This window comes from Microcaecilia unicolor, chromosome 4 (genome assembly GCF_901765095.1).
Source record: "Microcaecilia unicolor chromosome 4, aMicUni1.1, whole genome shotgun sequence".
Classification (NCBI taxonomy): domain Eukaryota; kingdom Metazoa; phylum Chordata; class Amphibia; order Gymnophiona; family Siphonopidae; genus Microcaecilia; species Microcaecilia unicolor.
Window position 1 is genome coordinate 352,028,540 of NC_044034.1, and position 23,848 is coordinate 352,052,387.

Consider the following 23,848-nt stretch of genomic DNA (forward strand, 5'->3'; position numbering starts at 1 on the left):
GCCATACCCAGCTCCATCACAGCAGTATGCAGGTCCCTGGAGCATTTGTAGTGGGTGCAGTGGACTTCAGCAGGTGGACCCAGGCCCATCCCCCCCTACCTGTTACACTTGTGCTGGTAAATAGGAGCGCTCCAAACCGCCCCAAAACCCACTGTACCCACATCTAGGTGCCCCCTTCAGCCATAAGTGCTATAGTAATGGTGTAGAGTTGTGGGCAGTGGGTATTGGGGGGCTCAGCACCCAAGGGAAGGGAGCTATGGACTTGGGAGGTATGTTAAATTTTTTTTTTGTTACAAGTGCCCCTAGGGTGCCCAGTTGGTGTCCTGGCATTTGAGGGGGACCAGTGCATTACGAATCCTGGCCCCTCCCACGACCAAATGCCTTGGATTTGTTCGTTTTTGAGCTGGGCGCCTTCGGTTTCCATTATTGCTGAAAAACGATACTGCTCAGCTCAAATCTGCACAAATCTAGGCATTTGCCCGGCACAAACCGTATTATCGAAAAAAAAAGATGGATGCCCATCTTTTTCGAAAATACGGTCTGTCCCGCCCCTTCACGTACCCGTTCTCGGAGATAGACGCCCATGGAGATGGGCGTTTGTGTTCGATTATGCCCCTCATGGTAACCCTAGGAGCAGGGCTGTAACATAGCACCATAGTAGCTGAAGGAATGATGTGATGCTACATACGTAGTGGTACAGTGCTGTAGTGAACTTTGTGCGGCCAGTATGGTCACACAGGGTGCAAGGGAAGTGGGGGCTCCAAAACTGTGTCCTGTCTATTGCCTTGCTTGGCTGTGACACAGACGGGAATCCCGGGATTCTGGAGCCATATGGTAACCCTACCTCTAGGGGGCGTCTCACAAGGACGGTCTGGGGGTAGATGTGCTTGAGAAGTAATGTAGTCAATAGGTGGCGCTGTTAGGAAGAAGAGTGCTATAGTCAGTGACGACTAAGGGATGTTGGGACAGGGATGAAGGGAAGGATACTGGAGTCTGGATGCAGAAAGTACTAGGCTCAGTATTTTTTGATTTTATACTGCCAGACTTGGCTACATAATAAAAAGTGCTACAATTCGGCTGACTATACCGAGCACTGCAAAATCATAATCTCTTTTGTTATTATGTAGTCTTGGAATATCCTATTGGGAATCCGAGGAGTCTGAGCGACCGCTCGGAGGGCTTCTTTCGACAGGCTGGTCAGTGTCTGCGATCTCGATGGTTAGCTGACTTTCTAGCCAGAGCTACGACGATTTCTTTGACTGGTGGAGGACTAAGTTGCACGCAGCCAGGGACTTCCACGGGTGTGGTGTGCAGGAACTGGTTGATAGGAGAAGGAATTGGGTTGTGGAAGTGAGAAGTGACCGGTTTTGTTCTCAAGAGTTGTTTGATCACAACATCTTAAAATCAGGATGTTTTTGACAGTCAGGTACGTGGCACTGGCACTTTACTGTTCTATTTCTTGCTTTGAAGACCGCACCTAAATATTTCAGCTGCTGTAAAGCCTGGGACCTATGAAAGCACTCGAGAACAAGCTATGCATTGTACCTTTTGCAAAAGTCCATCCATCTGTTCATTACAAAAAAAACGTCTGTTATATTGGTTGCATGAGGGGTAATTTAATAACTGCACACATGTGTAAATAGTATGTGCATTCATGTTCTTGTGCAAGTTCTGGCAACTTGTTAAAATGCCAGTAATTCTGTATTGGAAAATTATCCAAGGGAATTTGTGCTGACATTTACATCTGGTGTTTGCCATGCACGTATTTCTTGACTGAATTTGCACACTTCAGAGCTTACTTAGCCCCTTTCCCAGTCCCTACCTTTGGGAATGCTTCTACTCAGTGTGGGTAGACTAAGGTGCACATCAGTTTATGTACTTATCAGGAGTACAGTTACAATTTTATTAGCCTATTTTTATGTATAAAACACTTTTACCAACCAAAACAAATACCTGCTAAATATTACCTTCATGGTAACAGACATAAAAATAAATTGAATTAGCACAAATTTAAAACTTAGGTCATCCCTTTTGAGTGAAATGGAGCAGATTTAACCCTTTCACTCCTGGCTGGCACAAAGGAGAGCTTCACAGTTGCTAAGAATTACAGAATGCTACAGAGGTCAAGAGTTAGTGGTACAGTAACTTAAAGAGTTTACAAGGAAAAGGGGCTTTCTCACTGGGGAACCCCCCCCCCAACTTTGTCACACCCAGGGGTGTGCTGGTAAATTTGTAACAACAGGCTCTTTCTCCGGACATAGCCAGCTCTGCAGTTGGAAGGGCCAGGGGGGTGGGGGAGCAACACTTGCCTCTCTCTCCTCCCTCCCTTCGTGCGGGCACGCTAGGCATACCTTTGCTGGCAGCCAATAAATGGACTGCCACCACTCCCAACGTCTTGCGCTGAGCAGCATGCTGGAACGTCTCTCGCATGCTCGAGAAGTCCCAGCCTGCTGCCCAGAGCTGGAAACAAGGAGCGGGGAGCAGCAGTAGTCTATTTACTTGGCTGGCAGGGCTCAGCATCCCCACCAGCAAAGTAAAAGAGAATTCAGCAGGGGGCCCAAGCCCACATTTTGGGAGCCAGTTGTTAAAGTAGCCATGGAGGGCCCTACTTTAACAGCCGGCTCCCAAAATTCTTAAAAACTTAACGACCGGCTCTTGCGAGCCTGTGAGAGCCTGCTCCAGCACACCACTGGTCACACCCATCAAGTAGGAAAACCATTGATAATGTTACCTCCAACCAGTGTCTTACAATTCTTATGAGAAAGGTTGGTGTGTATTTGGAAGCTTCAAACTTGTACTCGCATATGTGAGAATTTAGAGAAAATTGAGGTAACAGGCTTTCTTATGATACATGGTTGAGGTCTGTATCAAAATATAATGACATCTGTTGCATATAGATGGATTGTGTAGATTCACATACAACATGTTAAGTGAGTAATCAAATTATAAACAAAATGAAATTATATAGTACCCTGGAACTGACTGTGTTGATGGTTGATATGCTTATTCCGTTATCAAGATGTGTTTAAGCTGGTAAGAAATTTGTGCTATATTAGCTGAGATTGGGTGGCAGAGCCAGTGGCGGGAGGTGGGGATGGTGCTGGGCAGACTTATACGGTCTGTGCCAGAGCCGGTGGTGGGAGGCGGGGATAGTGCTGGGCAGACTTACATGGTCTGTGCCCTGAAGAGGACAGGTACAAATCAAGGTCAGGTATACACAAAAAGTAGCACATATGAGTTTATCTTGTTGGGCAGACTGGATGGACCGTGCAGGTCTTTTTCTGCCGTCATCTACTATGTTACTATTGTCTTCATATATTCAGATGCTACATCCAAAAAGCATGTTTTATTTTGAATCCGATGGGAGAAATATTTTCACTGACTCCAACATAATGTATCACAGCTTATTTATGTTGAGTTTGAAAGTATTTTTCCCCTAGTTATCTAAAGATTTGTGATGTAAAGGAGAGGGGCTCCTCTCCGGAGTCAGAGGGCGATTTTAGTCCCCTGGAGGAGGATGAGGGGCCATTGGCTGGTTATGAGAAGGAGATTGCTGTGCCTGGGGAGGACCCTTCGGTAGTCCGCATTTTTCACCGGGATGAGTTGACGGAACTGATTGAGCAGGTGTCGTCGACTCTCAAGTTTGAGGCGTCAGCTCCAGTGACAGCCGGGACGCAGGATCCATTGGTTAAGGGGATCCGGCAGGTTTCGCGTACTTTTCCCATGGGTTATGCTCGCCTACCAGCAGAGGGAGACTGAGAACACTAACTTCAAACTATGTACATATAATCTGTGCCTAGCCTTCTGTCGTCAGTATACACTTAGCAAAGCAGAAACCAAAAACCTGAAAACGATAAAACCAACCCCTGTACCTGGAAAACCACTAGTCAAACACCAACAGTGTGCCTCCACAGACGGAACGTCAAAGCAGCCCTTCAGAAAGTAATTTTTCCTCTCCCACCCTAAAACCCTCCCCCCCCCCCCCATTCCAAAACAAATCTTTGTGCTTTTGGATATAATATGTGAATATATGAAGACCATATAGCATAAATGTCTTACCAGCTTATATTTAAAACAGTGTCATTGAACATATAAATGAAAAATATACAGCAACAACACATAAGTATTGTTCAATTTTTTTCAACCATTAACCTGCCCCCAGCTCTCCACTCCTCACCCTGTCCCCCCCATACCAAACACTGCCCTAATCTGGGTTAGTGGTTCCAAGTCTTTCAGGTTAGAGCAGTGTTTGGTATAGGGGGAACAGGGTGGGTAGTGGAGTGTATGTGTGTGTGTGTGTGTGGGGGGGGGGGGGGGGGGTTAATGGTTTCAGGTCCTTCAGATTAGAGTAGTGTTTGGTATGGGGGGAATAGGGTGGGGAGTAGAGTTGGGGGTGAGTTAACGGTTGAAAATGTTGAGCAATACTTATAAATGAAAAATACATACGGTAACAATACATATGTTCAGTCAAAGCTGTTTTAAATATAAGCTGGTAAGAAATGTGGTTTTTATGCCAGTGAATGGGGAATAAATAGAGAGAAGAATAAAGTGGGGTACCACAAATATGCATTCTGTTAAGAAATAATGGAGAGGTATAGCAGATTTAATGTGTCTAGGTATGTTGTGGGTTATGTGGCTCAGGGCTTTTGTAGCCCTGAGGCAAAAGTTCTGAAAGAAGAAGGACCCTCATGAATGGCTGACGACATCCTCCTGCTTTTCAGTTTCACAGATACAACTTGGGAATATTCAGTTAATTTGAGGACCTATTTGTCTACCTGCCCTTTTGGTTTTATTTCTGATACAAGGTCATTTAATATTAGTAGGTGCTGTGAGTCGTGTTCAACCTGGTCCTCAGAATCTGCCCAGACAGGCATTTGGGGAGGGGAGGCAAACAAGAGGGCCACTTAAGCCTGCCTGAATCTGAAGGAGGAATAGCTTGCAGGTTTTGGGGCCCCCTCAAGTTTCTACTGTGGGCCTCTGATCAGCATGTCTAACACCAGGTTTGTTTCTCATTCACATTCATTGTGGATATTCTGAAAACTAGACTATTGAACAGAGCCTGAGGCCAAGAATCCTGTGAAAGCAAAGTTCTGGGCATCAATTTACTATGAACGTTTGAACATGGAGTAGTAGGTGAACACACAATTGGCTTCTGTTTCTTGCTTAATTTTGTTGTGGCCGTTACGAGATAAATTTATTGACCTCCATTTTATTTCCAGAGTTCGTGCTGTATTGAAGACCCCATATGTTTTGGGGAGGTCAGTGGCATCAGGGACTAGTTTTCCAGATATGGCTGAAGGTAACGTAAAGGTATCCATTTTACTTCTCAGCAGGTTCTAGCAATCTCCAGGAAAATGGTGGCGATTGAAATGCTCGATTTTATTGACCTGTTTGTTGGATGAGAAGAGTCATGAGTGTTCGGACCAGTGATGGATTTAGTATGCCATGGCATTTGTCTGGTTGCAGTGCAGAGCAGGATGGGGCCAAACCCCAGTTTTGTTCTGATATGAAACTTAATGGGGCTCAAAATAACATGGTGTACCATTTGCAACTGGATTGTACATGTTTTTTTTTTTTTTAAAGAAAAAAAATGGACGTCCTAATTTGCATGAGAGAATGACTGATAAAATTGGGTTTGACGCGTGAGAAATTATGGGAGGTGTCAAGGATCATCAACCAGTATCGAATACAAAAATAGGTCCCTTAGCTAGCATAAATTCTAATATTGCTCCATGGGGCTCATTTTCTAAACAGAAAAAGGTCCAAGAAGCGACAGATGTACATTTTGTTTATATTGTCCAAATCGCTATTTTCGAAACACATTTTTAAGACCGTTTTCTATACAATATGTATATAGTTCATCTAAATCTCAAGGGGCAGGATTTGGGTGGTCTGGATGTTTTTCTGCTATAATGGAACAAAGCAAAAACGTCCATGGACTAAAAATTAGACGGTTTGGTGAAACAGGTCTACAGTCACGACCAAGTCACAAAAAAGTGCCCTAAATGACCAGATTACCACTGGAGGGATTAAGTCATGAACTCCCCTTACTCTCCCAGTGGTCAGTAACCCCCTCCCCCCCAAAGATGTGAAAGAAACAGTACATACCAGCCTCTGACAGCTTCATATATTATGGCCAGTCCTATTAAAGCAGCAAGCAGGTCCCTGGAGTAGCTCACTATACAATATAAGGGGGTAATGGTGAGATGTATACCTGAAACCTTTAATGTGAAGTCGGGAAAATGCTGAGCACCGCTGGCTGAATTTCGACCTAGACCTATCTCCTTTTATTAATCACCATCTCCCTTCAGGAAATGCCTGTACGGAGTAAGAATCGCTTGTTCTGAGGCTCATACAAATGTCCTGACCGTTTGAAAGCACTTTTGTGTGTATTATAGAAACCATCCCCCGGATTCTATAAGTTCAGTGCGCAAATCAGCATGCGTATCCGATTTGCACACAGTACTTAATTGGTTAACGAGTCAGTCAGCACCGATAGTTGGATGTTAACAAGCAATTATCGGTACAAATTGGGACTAATTAGGATTTATGCGCATAACTCGCTAAGCATATTCTATAAAGTGATGTGTGTAAATCGGACTGCACCGATCTCTAAAAGGGGGTGTGGCCATGGGAGGACATGGGCAGGTTGTGGGCTTTCTGAAAATTTGCACGTACTATTACTGAACATGCCCGATCTGCGCCTAAATAAGATATAGGCATTTAGACCAGGGTTGTTGTTTTTTTTTTTAAACATTTTTTAAAATACTTTATTGAAAACTACAAAAAATACACAGCATATAACATAGCTTACAATAAACTGAGTGGTACTGTAAGGAAATTAGTTCTAATCCACCCACCCAAAAAAACCACACAATACAACAACCCATGAGGCATACCGTGTTGTTTCTTCATGGTGAGTCCTGGGAAAAACTGAGAGAAACCCCATCGTGCCACTCCCCCCCAACCCTCCCCAGTGCTCCAGTATCAAAAAAATGAAAGAAAGACTACATGCCGTATGAGGAAGTCTGTCCCGTATCGGAGACCACGCTTGTTGAAATGTCTTCCAAGCCCTCGGTTACACCAGGTTTGAGTTGGCACAAATGCCTGCGCCTAAATTTTAGTTGCGGGACGGGCACTACGCATGTTCTATAAATTGTGCCTAATGTTAGCTGAAGTTTATAGAATAGTGCTAAACTCATTATTGTTTAGTTGCCATATATAGAATCTAGCATTACGTGCGTAAGTCACAATTCCGCCCACACTCATTCCGAGTAAAAGTGTGCGTGAAGAGGCTATTACCACATTTTTTATGTGAACGTAGGTAATTTTATAAATGTGTGCTTATATAATGCCATTGTTATCTATAAACTTATCCCCTAAATTGGCTCTTTGAATTTTACTGGAACGAAGTTCCTAAGGTCTAAAAGTGGATGTCTATAGGCTGAGATTTAGGGGATAAACCTTAGGTGTGTAGTGTTGAGGTCCTTTTTAGAAGCATCTCAGTATGGACGTGTAAGGGGCCGGTATTCAGACCGCCGGAAGCAGCCCAGCTAACTCCCACGGTCGGTGGAGAGACCAGATATTCAATGGTAGGCCATTTTTGATGGCCGGCATTGAATATCCAGTTTATTTTGTGGCCAATTAAAACTTAACTGGCCAAGCCAATATTCAGTGCTGGCTGGTTAAGTTTAAACCAGCCAGCTATTTCGGCAGCCGAATGTGGCCGCCACACTTAGCCAGCAATGCGCTGAATATTCATGAATAATTGTCTGTTTCGCTGACCGGGAATATTCAGCAGGAGATAACTGGCTATGTCCTGTTAAATTTAGTGGATAGCCAGTTAAGCACCATTTAACCAGCAGAGGTGATGTTCCTGGCCGGTTAAATAGTACTGATTATTTGGGGGGGGGGGGGGGGGGTAAATGTTTTCATTTACAAGTAGTGATTTTAGAAAGCTGCTTTTACTCCATATTGGCCTTGGGATACATGGAGTGAAAGGGGAGCATGGCAGAAAAATAGACTTATACTTTAATTTTAAACTAGGAAGATACATCTGAAGAAAAAGCCTTCGTTTGGCTTTTGCACCTGCTCTGAGGCATGCACAAATAAAAGCTGTCACCCTAAGAATTGGGATGAAAAGCGAGGGACAGATGCAAAAGCCTATGGCTTTTCTCCTCCCCTCCCCCGTCTTGTTCTTGTTGGGTACTTTACCTGGTATCTAGCAAGGAACAGGAGCCCTCCCCAGTTGCTCTTGCTTCTTGGGGCTCTCTGGATCAAACTAGTGTCTATGAAAGCTAGCAGTAGTGTCACAGTACTACCATTAGAGGTCAGGCTGCCAAATATGGGCACACATTCCTTATTTAGTAGCTTGCTCTCTAGCAGTAGTACCATAAGTCACCCACCGGGGGTTTAGAGGTTCTGTTTTGATCATTGGCATCCTTACAGGATCGCAGGAACTGGAGATCACTTTTGCCCCCTGTTAGACACCTTTTAAGAGCCAGAGAGGATCATTTTTGAGTGTGTATGTGTGGGGTGGGAGGGCCTTGGAGTATAAGAGGTACTTTGGGGGGGGGGGGGGGGGACTTGATCCCATCACTGGTTCTTGTATTAGATGTCAGACCTGACTTGAGGCCAGCTACCTTGGTTGCTGCCTCCAGAAACCCATGATATTTTTGGCTGCAGCAATGCACGTATGAAATGGAGATATGCTCTTTTTTTTCTTTTTCAATGTATAGGTGTGCAAGCACTTCCTTATCTATATCTTACAAAAGGTTCTGCATTTGGCAAAACCTTTTGTAAAATACAGAGGTTGTTGAGCATGTCCTGACCTGAATGTCTCAATTCCCTTCTGCACGACCTGTCTAAAATGGGCCTTGATGGAGAGGAAAATGAATAGCAGGCCTCAATTTAGTTGAATGTTAACTGAAAATAGGCTCCAAATTTAGGGATATACCTTAGATCCCTAAATCTTGGCGCTCAGCTGTTTTTTGAATACCACCCTCTTAAGTTTGGAATGAAAGGACAAGAAAGCAATTTGATCTCCAACGTATCATGCCCTTATCTTGTTTTCAGTTTAATAATGCCTGTTCCTGTTTTTGTTTTTTTTAAATCCTTACAGGCCATGTACCCATACATGTAAACGATGGTATGTGATAACAGCTGGCATGTTTCTCTTCTGATATTTCAGCTAAACTGTATGCTTGCTTTTCCTCGGCTTCTTTTAGGGGTTCACGGGCATAAATTCAGTTCGGTACTCCAAGCTTTCTTTAATACTGCAAACGGTTTGCCCTTAAGAAATGTAGCTCAGATCACCACAATTGTAGTAGTAACCTCACCACGTTAATTTCTTCATTAAAAAAAGGGTATCTAATGGCCAAATGCATTTGAGATGATGAATTTGAAAAGAACCAAATTACTGCTTTGGTTAGATTGCTGCTTCTGATAGGAAGAAATGCTGAACACCAAATGAAAACTGCACCAGGAGTCAAATTGGGGCAGACAAGTTGTGTTTCGTGGTGCTTCTCTGCTGCCTATAACTGTATTTATGTTATGTCTGCTTTGGTGGCTTTGTATCTCTAAATAGGAATTGTTGGACCTTCCCCCCCCCCCCCCCCCCCCCATATGTGTAGCATTTAATAAGCCACGCTGACTCTCTCTTTATCTGCTGTAAAGTCTGTTGCTGCATCCAGGGTGCATTATTGTAAAAATATAGTTTTCACATGGGAAGCGATCACTTACATTTGTTCGTGTTCTCTTTATTGCTGTTGCAAATCGTACTTATTGTGGTACTCTTTTTGGAGTGTAAGAAAATTGTAAATTGTTCATATCTATATATATAAAAGGCAACCCCAACGTTCTGAAGCCTCCACGGAAGTTGAGGCGCCCGAGATATCCGGTGTGCCCTGGAGTGTCTGCACCGCCCTTGCGTCAAAACGTCATGACGCGTCAAAACGTCATGACGTCCAGGGCGGAGCTATTGACACTCGAGGGCCGAAACGGCCCACAGCGAACAAGGCAAGTAGCTTCGAGGGACGGAGGGAGGGGGCCCCTTGCTAGCGCCCGTTTCATTCCGCTCAGAAACGGGCATTTTTTCCTAGTGTTTAATAATGGTGAGAAGAGATAGAGATCAGGGTGCAGTAAGATACAAGCAATGAACACTAGGGGCAGCACCAGCCAGTCTGGTTTTCAGGAGATCTGTAATAGATACGTGAGGTAGTGTGTGAGTGAGGGTTAAATGCTGAGACTTCACAGAATAGCCTTACCAGATATGACATTTTAAATGAGAAGTCCTTTATTTCTTAAACCAAAATATATTGAAGCCTTTTTTGCTGTACAGGCAAGCTGTCTTCAACATAGTCTCCTGTATAGTCAGTGAAAAGTCCTCCCAGGGTTGGTTTCTTGCCCAACACAGGATGCAGCAGGTTAAAGACAGCTTTAATCTAACTCGGGCCTACCCCTACCCTGGCCATACAGGTTCAAAACTCTCGGGAAAAGATTTTCGTACCTTGGCAGCCTTCTGTTCTCGGCTTGCACATACACATAGTGGAGGTATATATGGAGAAGCTGCTCTGTTGTTCTCCGGGCCTGTCTTTGGACACCGCAGCCCTTCCTAGGAAAACTCTGGAGGACCCTCCTCCTTATTTTGAGCCACCCCGTCCTGTCCTCCCTCTAAGGATTTTACCTGTGTCTTAGTCTTGTCCCCACCCTCCCGACTCAGCAGGGTAACTGTACCTGCTTAAACTACAACCTTTCTATTCTATGCTTCAGTCTCTAGCCTCTTAGGGTGATCTGTGAAGGAGTGTTAAGGGAGATTGGCAACTTCCTATACACCTCCTCACAGTTTGTTTGAGAGAGATGTACATATAGTGGAGGCAGTTCTTGCAAATCTATTTAATGCATTTCCTTTGTGGGAATCCTGAAAACCTAACAGGTTGAGCCCTGAGGACTGGGTTGAGAATCGCTTCTTCTAGGCCAGAAATACATCTGTATTAAGCTGTATATAGAAAGCATCCTTTTGCTTTACTGTATTTTTCCCCCCTTGGTCCCCATTCTCTTTTTCTGCACTCCTGAACCCTCAACCTGTCCCCATTTTCTCTTTCTCCAGAACCCTCAACCTGCCCCATTCTCTGTCTTCTAAATTTTTGTGTACTCCTGAACCCCCATGGTTCCTTTTCCTGCACTCCTGAACTGTCGCCCCCCCCCCCTCAGTCTGTGTTCTCTGTCGACCTTCTCGCTGGCCCTCCAACTTTGCTTTTAGCGCTGCAGACATCCTGCTTTCAGCTGCTAGGAGCCTCTCTGTAGCATCCTGTCCCACCCGGAAACGGGAAGCTCAGTCAGAGGAGGTGAGAAACTACAGAGAGAGGCTCTCGGCAGCTGAAAGAAGCAGCGTGCCTGCAGCGCTAAAGACAAAGTAGGAGGGGCAGAACAGAAGGAGAAACAGCCCTTTCACTTCAACAAGCCGCCTTTTCTGCTCGCCACGGACTCATAACTCCACAGTCACTTCTGGGTCATAGGTGCACAGCAGCAGGGCCGACCCGGGACCTAGCAGCCAGTCTCTGTTAGATTGTAGGTACGCTAGAAGACAATGCCCAAAACACAAAAGCAAATCTACATCTGAATGGCAGAGGAGAAACAAAATTAAAATTTTTGGATTATCCTAGTCAAAATCCTGACTTGATCCCAATAGTGATGTTGTGGCTGGACCTGAAACGAACAGTTCATGCATAAAAACCTACAAATGTCTGAATTAAAGAAATTCCCCCAAGAAGAGCAGGCTAAGATTCCTTACAGCGATGTGAAAGTTTGTCAAACTATAGGAAGCATTTTTGCTGATAAAGGTGGTGCAACCAGTTATGAAGTTTAGAGGACACTTTTTCACACGGGTGATCTGGGGTGTAGGATAACGGTTTGCTTTAATAAATCACATAATAATGTGTAAATTGTTATGTGCTTACTAAGTTTCCCTTGGTCTAATATTACATTTTTTTTAAAGGTCAGAAACCATTCATGACATATATATATATATATACTAGTAAAAAAAGGCCCGTTTCTGGAGCCAATGAAACGGGTGCTAGCAAGGCTTTCCTGTGGCCCCCCCCCTCCCACCGAACGCACCTTGGTTGTTAGTGAGGGCATTGCGCTGCCGTGGCCGCCGTCGATGTGTGACTGTGGCCCCCCCACCCAACGCACCTTCGTTGTCAGTGGGTGGCCCATTGCGGCGCCCTGGCCGTCGTCGATGTGAGTGAATTGCTCCGCCTCCACCCTCAACGTCATAACGTTTGACGTGAGGGCAGGGCCCCGAGACTGTGATTTTGTTGGCTTCAGAGCTTCGAACTTACGAACCTTGGCTTCAGTGACGTCATCAGACAATAGAACATTGAGGGTGAGTTTTATATATATAGATAATAAAAGGGGATTTCGGGGGGGGGGGGGGACAAAACCTTACAGCCCGGCCCAGTATAGTAGCATAAATCTGAGTTTCCTTATTTTTCTGCCGACATGTCCAGGCTGATGGGTTTTGGAGACAGAAAACCTGAACTGTTTCAGTGACATCAATAATATAGGGAGTGCTGCTACAGTTATACAAAGAGTTCATAAGTTACAGTTCCACGGTAGCCTTTGTTTTTTCTTTCTAACCAGATCATTTCCAGGGACTCTGTCAAAGCGAGTGAGTGGGGATTTGGAAACTGTTTAGCTGTTAGTGTGCAGTAATTCCTACGTTAAACAGAACCCCCAAATTAGCATTTTGGGATGTGAATGGTGGAGTTTGTATCTTACCTTGAGTAGTGAGGTGTGGTAGCCGTGTTAGTCCACTTTTAAAGGTAATCAGTAGAAATAAAACAAAATGAAACATGGAAAAGAAAATAAGATTATACCTTTTTTTTATTGGACATAACTTAATACATTTCTTGATTAGCTTTCGAAGGTTGCCCTTCTTCGTCAGATCGGAAATAAGCAAATGTGGTAGATGACAGTATATATAAGTGAAACATCCAAGCATTTCATTGACAGTCTAACAGGGTGGGAGGTATGCATGGGAACATCAAAGCATTTCAGTGATAGTCTATCTCCTATCCACCCCCACCCTGTTAGACTGTCACTGAGTCTTTGATGTTTCACTTATATATACTGTCATCTACCACATTTGCTTATTTCCAATCTGACGAAGAAGGGCAACCTTCGAAAGCTAATCAAGAAATGTATTAAGTTATGTCCAATAAAAAAGGTATCATCTTATTTTCTTTTCCATGATTTATTTTGTTTGATTTCTATTGATTATCTTACCGTGGAGATCCTTACCACGCATTAACAGTTAACGTAGCAGATAATACAGAGCAGTTAATGCAACCTTTAGATATGTAGCTGACTGCCTTGCATGCTATCTGCCATGTGGCTAATGCATGTAGTTACGTTTTCTCTGTTTTTACTGTATGGCAACCCTCCAAGAAATGTTGGGAACACCTACAACTGTTAATGCAAAAGTTTTGCAGTTACCATGAGTTAATTTTGGAACTTTCTGTACAATAAGAGCAAAACCTTACCACTCCTTATTAAATAAGACCCTTGTTTACAGCAGTGTCTGTCCTATTTTCTGTCTGTTTTAGCACCTAGTTTCAACTGCTTATGCTGGTGATTTCTGCCAGGGAGGCTGCCTAAACTTTTGTGCATTCTACTATGTTTTTTAAATGTATTCAGTCTTTGCTTTGCAATCATTAACTTACTGTGATTTTCTGTTTCAGTGCGCAGTAGATTGAGGGCAATAGTTGGAGCTTCTACAAACTGGAGGTACTGTACAGTGACTGAATGCAGTCTGCTTTATTTCTTGCCTTACTCGGGGAGGCTAAACTTCGGTCACTGCAGGAACAAAAAAAAACAAAATCTACAACGTCGGCTAGACAGTGTAGGTTGTAAGATTAGATGACCATTTTTGGTATGTCTTGACAAGACACATTTAAAAATTCTCCTAATCCATTTGTGCAATTATCATAATTTTATTTTCAGCTGCCGGGTTGAAGACCATGCTTAGAACATTTTAATTGATGTATTGACATTATTAGGTTGCCCTAGATTCTCCTCCCCCACCCCAACCATTGACTCCATTTATCTTCCATGCAACCAATCTATATGTCTCGCTTCATCTTGAAAACCATCTCTACCAGTATCAGTTCTAGTCAGAGCCAAGGCAAATGAAGTGTGTCCCCATCATCGAAGCTTACAGACTCCAAAGGTTTGACTTACAGACATTCAGTGGAATATTTGGTTGATTATGCTCAATGTAGGAACTATGGGACCTTTTTTACCAAGCCGCGTAGGCGCCAAAATGGGGTTACCGGCTGGCTACCGCGTAGCCATTGCGGTAATTTCATTTTTAGCGCACAACCGAAAAATAATTTTTATTTCTGATGTGGTTCAAGTGGCATTCTACGCACGTAGGTCATTACCTCCCGGTTAATGTGTGAGACCTTACCTCTAAGTCAATGGCTGGCGGTAAGGTCTCGGACCCAAAATGGACGCGCGCCAATTTTTATTTTGATGCATGTCCATTTTCGGCAAACATTTTAAAAAGGCATTTTATTAATGACTAAACATGAAACAATAAACAGTTCAATACATTACTAATGTCATTTTTATTTAGGGCTAGATTCTATGTAGCACGCCAAAAAAACATAATCTAAGGGGGGACTTGGGCTCTTATAGCTCCCCCATCATTCTCCAAACCTTTCCCACCCCAGTAGGAACGATTAATTAGAGGTACTTCAAGTTTATTTCCCCCATCTAATGTGTTTTAAATGATTATGAATAGATAGTGTATTATCTAATAACTAGTAAAAAAAGCCTGTTCCTCATTGAAATAAAACGGGCGCTAACAAGGTAATCACCTTCTGTAATTAATGTTTTTAAGGGAAGTTCCAGGGTCCCCCCTCCCTCCCTCCCAGTTCCAGGGTCCCCCCTCCCTTCTTCCCAGTTCCAGGGTCGTCGTCCCTCCCTCCCTTCCAGTTCCAGGCCCCCTCCCTCCGAATTTTAAAAGTCATCCTGACTTACCTCGTTGGGGTTACGGCGGCCGGCAGCAGCGGTAAAAAGCGTGCAGGTTTGGCACTTCAGTTTTCCCTTCTCTGTCTCTCAGCTCTGGTCCCACCTTCATTTCCTGTTTCCGCAAGGGTGGGACCAGAACTGAGAGACAGAGAAGGGAAAACTGAAGTGCTGAGCCTGCACGCTTTTTTTTTTTTTAATTTTGTAAAGTTTATTGAACAAACCTTATAAGAGTTACATTACAATGTCTCATCCTAAATTCTGGTAACAACCATCATTCCCTCATCTGAACCTCAGAATACAAACATATATACAATAGAGAATGTCCCCTCCTATGTCTCCTCCATTTTCTCCCCCCCTATTTTAATCCTCCCTCCCCCCCACTCCCACTTCCTTGGTCCCTTTCATTCCCAGCTTCCCCTCCCCATATCCCCCCACCCTTACAATTCTTTCCCCAATATTCGATCAAAGTGTTTCCACTCTTCAGCCTTTGAATTGAACCTCCCCCGCCTTTTGTCTGTCAGCTCCTCCATCACTATTAGTCCCCTGACTTTCCCAATCCAGTTGTGCACTGTGGGTCCCTTATCTTGTTTCCAGAACGCTGCTACTATGGATTTTGCAGCCGCGAGGCCTATCCTTTTAATCCTTTGTCTCCATTTCCCTCCTCTCTGGTTCCCCCACCCCAATAAGCACCATTTTGGATCACATGGGAATGGAGTGTCCAGAGCCTCTGTCAATAGCCCCGTAACTCCTTCCCAAAATTTCTGTATTAGCACACACTCCCACCATACATGGTAAAAAGTGCTTTTTTCCCCCTTGCACCGCCAACATATATCCGAGGCGTCGGGGAACATTGCTTTTACTCTCTCCGGCGTATAGTACCACCTACTCAATACTTTATATGCATTCTCTTTCAATAGTACACAGACAGAGGCCTTTTTGACCTCTCTACATACTCTTCCCCATTCAGAGTCAGTCAGTTCTTGTTTCAAATCCCTCTCCCAAGCCTGCATGTATTGGTGTTTTACGAATTGTGACCCCCCTTATATGATCGTATAGCCTAGAGATTCCCTTTCCCCATAAATCAATCTTCCCCCATATATCTTCCAATTTTTCCTTTTCTACTAATTTATCTTTAACCCACCTTGTGGATGTTATATAGTGTTTTACCTGCATATACGCATAAATATCAGCTGATGGTAGTTCATAAGCCTCCTGCAATTCTGCAAAAGGTTTAATTCCCTCTTCTGTCAGCAAGTCTCGAAATCTGATTAGCCCTTTATGGAACCATGTTTTAAACACTCCACCCTGAATCCCGGCTGGGAAGCCCGGGTCTTGTGTGATCCAAGCAAAAGTAGATTTGGTCCTGGATCCCCTAAGCCTATATTTTAAAGTACCCCATAAAGCTAAGAGATGTGATACAAAGGGGTTTAAGGTGAATCCCTTATATGTAGCCTGCAGCTTTTTACCGCTGCTGCCGGCCGCCGTAACCCCAACGAGGTAAGTCAGGATGACTTTTAAAATTCGGAGGGAGGGACGACGACCCTGGAATTGGGAGGGAGGAAGGGGGGACGTTGGAACTGGGAGGGAGGGGGAGGACGGACGACGACCCTGGAACTCGGAAGGAACGAACGTCCACTGGGTGAATATTATATGCAGCCTTCCCTTCTCTCCGAGGGCGGGGCACTGAGAGCACGTGCAATTGCCTGTGGTTGGTCCCTTCTCCTTCTGATGTCACATTTCTTTCCCTGGCAACTATACAGAGTTCCCTCGAGGGCGGGGCGATTACGAACCCTACGAACACTACACGGCTTCACTGCCACGCTGCTGTGGAGTCAGCTTCAGAACGTTGGAGGTGCGAATTATTATATTAGATACCCCCACATAGCGAATTCCCCCCCCCCCCCCCCGCTCCCCGCTTGATTGGGATAAAACAAAGAGAAACACCAGGGGCAATGTGTTCTTGTTAGAAATAAAACCTGAGTCTTGGCCATGTTTAATTGAAGCCTGTTTGCAGTCATCCAGTTTTGAATTAATGTAATTGAATGACAGAGGTAGGTTAAAGCTGACTGACTAGAACCCTGAACAGGAAAAAAAAATTGCAAATCGTCTGCATATAATTTATAATTCAAGCCCAATCATGATAGAAATTGACAAATAGGGTCATATAAAGACCAAGCAATAAAGCTGATAATGCAGAACCTTGAGGAACACCTGAAGTATTCGATTTTGTACAGACTTGAAACGATCAATTATCTAAAAGACAAAAATGAGCAATTATCTAAAAAAAAAAAAAAAAAAAAAAGGAAACCAAGACAAAGCCTTACCTGAAAGGCTAAAATGGTCTAATCTCTTTTATCAAAATTTCACGGTTGATATTATCAAAGGCTACAGACACATCTTAAGCAACCATGAAGAATTGAACTCCAATGTCAAAGCCAATTCTAATTGTATCCAAAACAGAAAACAAACTCCAGCTGATAGAAGCAGAAACAATAGGGCAGAGAATGCGAAGTGGGGAATTTGATATGGTACAAAAAAATGTTTACCTTTTTTTTTATTGAAATTAGCTTAGTTTAGAATGACCTTCTAAAAATTAGAGTATCTTGTGCAACAGACTAAGGGGATGTTTTACCAAGCGGCAGTAAAAAGTGACCTACGGGTCACTACGGTGTTGGCAGGTGGAATTGCCGCACGCCTAGGCCACTTTTTACCGCAGTAGGAAAAAGGCGGGTCCCATATCAAGTGGTCTGGTGGTCCCTGCGTGACCATCACGGATTTCGATGAAATTTTCTGTGAACATTCATACATGTCCCCAATGAACATTCTGGCATCACTTTCATTATAGTGACAAATTCCATTCATTGCTAGGCACACAACCCTAAAAATGCACTTGCTTAATTGTGCAATACCATAAAAGCACTAATTCAACGATCTAAAAAAAAAAGCATTCCTATGACTGAGCAACATTGCAAATACTGGTTCCTAGAACACAAATGCTCCTCTAACAGGGATATGCAGATTGGTAAACAAAGCACATTAAATGTGCAAAACACAGACATCACCAAATACAGAATTCGTGGATGTGAGCTAGAAATAGCAATGTGCAGACAAAAACTGAATTGACTCACCTCCCCAGTTCAGAAGGTGCATTCTTACTACATTGGAGAAACAGAAACATATTTCCTTCTGTATTTTGCAAAATACAAAAATTTCAGAGAACTGACAGAAAAATAGACTTCCTCCAAAACAATGAGCAGAAAACATGCTGTATAAGCCTTGGGGAAACTGCAGCAACGGCAAATTCACCCTACCTTTCAGTCAGGCCTGAAGTATATCCTGATCAGAAGTATTGAACATCACTGAAATTCCACAATTATCTTTGCATAGTACAGAAGAGAACTAACACGTCTTTGTTAGTTAACGTATTATGTTTAATGGCAAAACAAACGTGTACAAGTGTTTTGGGTTTTTTTTTTTTTACATCTATTAATTTAAAATTAGTGGCGTAACCCAGGACCAGGTACTTAGTATATCAATATCGTATCTCCTAGGCTGTACCGTATAGTGTGTTATCTGAGAAGGAGGAAAAAACCTCACCAGACTCCTGGACCTCAGCTCTAGGCTTAACAATGTTCACCGGAGTTCTATCTGTCATCACTGGCTTCAAAAACTCCTCTCCGTGCTTCCAATTCTTTATTTGAACGTCAAAGTCAAAATCTGTCCTTATCTTAGCTTTGATTGCTGCTCTTGCCACGGTGATGACAGATAGAACTCCGGTGAACATTGTTAAGCCTAGAGCTGAGGTCCAGGAGTCTGGTGAGGTTTTTTGCTCCTCAGATAACACACTATACAGTACAGCCTAGGAGATACGGTATTGATATTTTTTTTACATCTGCCATTGAGAGGTATGCCACTGCTGTTCTCCTTCCCTCTTTCTGAGTTCTTGTCTTCTGTTTTTCTTAGTGACCACGTCCAAGCCATGAAGGAAAGGAGGTCTTTGCAGTCTCTGTTGGCCAAACGTCAGGAGGACCTGCCTCCTCGGAGAATGAAAGACAGTTATATTGAGGTGGTGTTACCCTTAGGTAGCCAGCCAGAACTGCGAGAGAAGTACCTTAACGTGCACAACAGTGTAAGGTAGAACTTTCTTGGTTGAATACCGTAAAGAAGTGTGTTGTTTTTCAGTATGAAACATACAGCTGGCTTTTTGAAATGTTCAAACTTTATCCAGATGCAGCAGTGAACCATTTCGGTTTAGATACTGGAGCCAGACTGTATAATTATACAGCATTTGTGCTGGAATTAATTTTAGTTTTTATTCCCTCAAAAGAAGTGGTTGCATTTGTCTTATTGCAGTGGAGAGTGTTGGTCCAGCAACCATCTTCACCTTTCTGGGTATAAATGTATATTCTTCTGTTAAAAGCTATCAATAATATACTTTCAAGGTGCATTCTGATTGTAAAAGCTGGTTAGCCATAAATCCTTGTGCAGTATTTTTGCAAATTGTGTTATTATTTTTACATTTAGGAGAACAGTGTATCAACAAACAAGTTGTAGGTAACATAGTTTTATTATTGTAACTCAAGGTGTCTCGCTTTATAACTTACTAGTAAAAGAAGCCCGTTTCAGAGGAAATGAAACGGGCGCTAGCAAGGTTGTCGTCGCCAACACCCCCCTCCGTCCCTGGGCAACCCCTTCGTTGTTCTGGCATTGCTCCACCCCCAACGTCATGACGTTTGACGCAAGGGCGGGGCCCGAAGCGATTCCCCCCCCCCCCCCCGCTTCCCTCCCTGCCAACCCCTTCGTTGTTCTGCTATAGCTCCGCCGTCGAGGGCGGGGCCCAGAGCGATTTCCCACCCCCCCACGCCTCCCTGCAACCCCTTCGTTGTTCTGCCATTGCTCCGCCCTCGAGGGTGGGGCCCGGAGCGATTTTGGTGGCTTCACCACCACGAACCTTCGAACCTTTTTGAAGGAAGTCAGAGCTTGGCTTCACTGACGTCAGTGTCCTCAGAACGTTGAGGGTGAGTTTTATTATAGTAGATTATTTGACCCTTATTTCTACATATGGTTGCTGTGTTGGTCAACTTTAATAATACTAAGTTCTTCTTTCAAATTTAAATTTTGAAGTATCTTAATGCTGCTGAAAATGAAAATAAAAGGTTTGGGCTCTCTGAATGTTCTGTGGCTTTTAGATCAGATCTTTTAGAGGGTGCAGATGATTTTTCTGCCTTTCTGTTGCTGTTCAGTGAAAATGAATTGTCAGATTCAAGTTGTAGGTTGTCGTGGTCAGGAATGCATAGCGTACGATGAACAATCCATTTTCCCCAAGCAGCAGCTAGAGGAGAGAAACCTTTCCCCAATAGAATGCTGAGCAGACATGGATGTAGAAGTTAGATGGTGGGACGTACAGAGAACTTCCATTACGTCCCTTCCCACTATTCCAGAAACTGTGGGATAGTTGTATCCATCAACCAACAGGTGGAGATTGAAAAATGAACTGAGACATATCTCTCCTCAGTAGTTTCTATCTGTAGCAGGTGGATGGACATACTTTTCAGCCTTTGGCTCTGAGTGCTTTGCTCCTGGTCCAGTTGGTCAATTGGTCCCCAGTAGAGCTTTGCAGGTGGCTTTAGTCTGCAGAGTCATATCTGGATGTCTTCAGATCCCTGTGTGTGGTGCTCCGCAAATTTACTTCTTCCCTCCTTTCACCTCTCCCGAATTCCTGTAAAGATCTCCTTTTCCAGCACAAGAAACTTAAAAAAAACAAAACAGGAAATAGGTTTGCTGGGGAGCTTGGGACAGAATATCAGTCCTGAGCCTTTCTCATCTGTGGGAAAACTACTTAGCTCCCCTGTCACTGCCATTCTTACCCACTCAATAGTCATTAGTTTGGATTACTGTAATGTCCTTTATAAAGGTCTGAGGGTCAAAGACCTTAATCGTTTACAACTTGTACAAAACACAGCTATAAAGCTTATTATGTAATCATATTTCTATGTCTAGTAATTCCTCAGATCAGCGCATTAGTTATCACTGTCGTACCATATACCCTTCAAAATACAGTTTTTGATCTATAAGATCCACAACTCTGGAGAGCTCCTGCTCCTCTCTAGCCCACTTGATTCTTTACTATCCTTCCAGATCATTCAGATTGTTGCAGCTCAGTCTACTCATTAGTCCCTTCTTCTGAACCCTCACTTACGACGCCACCCAACATTCTGTCTTCTTGGTACAGGACTCGGAACTTTGGAATAAACTACCCCAGCATCTCAGATTATGTTCCTCCTTTCAGTAATTTAGATCCGAACTTAAGACTTCCTTTTTTTCTGATGGCTATGGCTAATAACTGTCCCACTTTGGATTCACTGATGGCTGGCCTGGATTAGACATTTTGTTACCCACTGTGTCCCCCTTCCCCCTGCTTTGCTATTAATTTATTGTATTTTTCCCCCCCCCACCCACCTGTTTCCATCTACCACTTTTCTGTTTCTTATTCCCTCTCCTAGATTTAATATGTAATCCTCTCAGATATTGTATTCGATGGATGGGGTAGAAGTTTTGAATAAACTAGGAAACTTGGACTGTGAACTTGGGGGGACTAGCCAGCAGTTGTAAGTCTGACTAAAATTTGACTTGGAACCACTTAGAGGGCTGCAAGTTCTCCTTGGTACAGAGGAGGGATCCTGACTCACCCATTTGGACAAGTTTTGATTGTGGACGTTCTCTCTTGTCTGCTCAGATCGCGCACATCCTAGTGTTTCTCCAGGCAGCTCTTCAAAAAGGAAAGTTCAGGTTGTGGCTTTGGTCTGTTTCAGGGCCGACTGCAAAAGGACGTTTCTTGCTGCTCACCCTGATATCGTTTGATTCTTGCAGGGAGTGGGCCACTTGCAGCCTCCCTTTCATATGTTGTGTCCATATTGGATTCTTCATATAGTCCTTTGGGCTCTTCAGAAACCTCCTTTTGAACTATTCTGGAAAGCCTCCTTGAAAGATCTTCCGCTAAAGACAGCGTTCTTGGTGACTGTTGCCTCAGCACATAGGGTTTTGGAGCTTCAGGCTGTCTTACCGGGATCCCTTTCCTTTTCAGAGGCGGAGGGTCTCCTTGCACATGGTTCCTTCCTTTTTTCTGAAAGTGGTATCATCATTTCATCTCATCAAATCTGTGGAACTTTTGCGGAGAGGACAAAGAAGCTCTGTATTGGTCCTTGAAGCTTCTCAGTGTGTGTAGAGTCCTCATTAGATATCTGGAAGTAACGAATTAGTTTTGCAAATCGGACAGAATGTCCTTTTTGGTAAAGAGGCTTAGCTTCATGGCTGAAGGAGACTATCGCATCAGCCTATATGTTTGCGGGGAAGCAGGCTCCTCAGGCCTTGTGGCTCATTCTACGAGGCGTACAGCAATATCCTGGGCAGAGACTACCTTTCTGTCTTTGGCGGATATTTGTAAGGCAGCAACGTGGTCGACGCTGCATACCTTTGCCAAGCAGTACAGGATGGATGTGGTGGCGCTCGGAAGCCAGTTTTGTGGCTTTGGTTCTCGGGGCAATGGTGCCAGGATCCCATCCACTCCCACAGGTTCTGGAATAGTGGGAAGCTATGTAATGGAAGGAGAAATTAGGTCTTATCTGATAACTTTCTTTCCCTTAGTCCTTCCCATTATTCCAGAGGCCTGCTTGAGGTTTTCGAGATATTTAGTTGATGTGAAGTAATGGGTCAAATAACTGTCACCTTGCATTGTGCTTCCTGTATATCTCTTGTTCTCTACAAGTTGTTCAGAAATGATAGAAGTCCACACGTTTTTGCTCTTGTGGTTATTGTTAGGTTAGCGAGTTGTTTAAGATTATTATGTTTATTCTGAGTTCCCCTTTACTGCTTGTCTACGTAAATACTGAGGAGCAGGACTGGATGCCAAGAGAGAGAGAGAGAGAACTCAGTTTTTAGTTCTCTGTCTCCACCTTTTGGTTGATGGACACAACTATTCCGTAGGTTCTAGAATAGTGGTAGGACTAATGGAAAGAAAAATCAAGTAAAATTAATTTCTCCATGTAAAATACCACACAGATGGTGTAAGCCAATATTTTTTTAACTCCAAATTTAATTTCTGATTGAAGCTTCTGCTCAGACTGAGCTTCCTGTGGAGGAAGTGTTCATGGCTCCTTAAGGGGTTGGAGAAAGGAGTCCCAGATCTCACACAATGACATTATCTAGGGGCTAGACTTGGGAGTGAGCTATGGATTGCAGTCCATAATTGAGAATTCTTACTGTAATGACAGGGCTAGATGGGAAGGAGGAAAAGGCAAAAACTGGGGGTAGGAATGAGATCCCTTTGCAAATGTAGCCAGTTTGAAGAGCACGTTCAATTTTTAGTGCATATTTTTGCACCTGGTTTGAAGAAGATGCAGATATACATACGCACAGGGCTCTGCCTCTGCTTCGCCCAACCTTACTCTTCTCCATCTCTGCCCCCTTTTTTGAGTAGGTAAAAGTATGTTTCCTTGTCATCCTTCTAGTCTAGTCCAAGCCTATGGGTTATGTCACCTTTCCAGTAGCTAGAGGAGAAACTTAAATTCCAGTGACAACATTGATATAAGAAGTGGTACAGGAGTAGCGAGTCCCCTTGGGGCGCAAAGAAGAAAGAAGAAAACATTTGAACAAGTGTTGTTGGCTGTTTGTGCCCTATGAGGGAGTACAGCTAAAAAAAACCCAAAGCAAAACAAAATCACCCCCTTAAAAAACAAAAGAAAAGAGCAGGGGACAGAACTCCAGCCCGAGCCATACCTGTTGATGCATGGACATGGGGTTAAAGGGGGTGGGG

The 23,848-nt window shown here is 43.7% G+C and overlaps 1 protein-coding gene across 2 annotated transcripts in view; it reads left to right on the forward strand.

Moving 5' to 3' along the window:
• Positions 1 to 1,227: 1,227 nt before the first annotated feature.
• The window catches only part of ACOT9 (acyl-CoA thioesterase 9), a 71,283-nt gene continuing 48,662 nt past the window's right edge, over positions 1,228 to 23,848 (forward strand). The window contains exons 1-5 of one of the 2 annotated variants that reach the window (XM_030202249.1): positions 1,228 to 1,426; positions 5,220 to 5,299; positions 9,122 to 9,148; positions 13,743 to 13,788; positions 19,000 to 19,170. In XM_030202249.1, coding sequence (XP_030058109.1) covers positions 1,410 to 1,426; positions 5,220 to 5,299; positions 9,122 to 9,148; positions 13,743 to 13,788; positions 19,000 to 19,170 — 341 coding nt within the window. In that variant the 5' untranslated portion in view covers positions 1,228 to 1,409. The remainder of the gene's footprint in view (positions 1,427 to 5,219; positions 5,300 to 9,121; positions 9,149 to 13,742; positions 13,789 to 18,999; positions 19,171 to 23,848) is intronic. The other variant, XM_030202250.1, reaches the window with a different exon arrangement.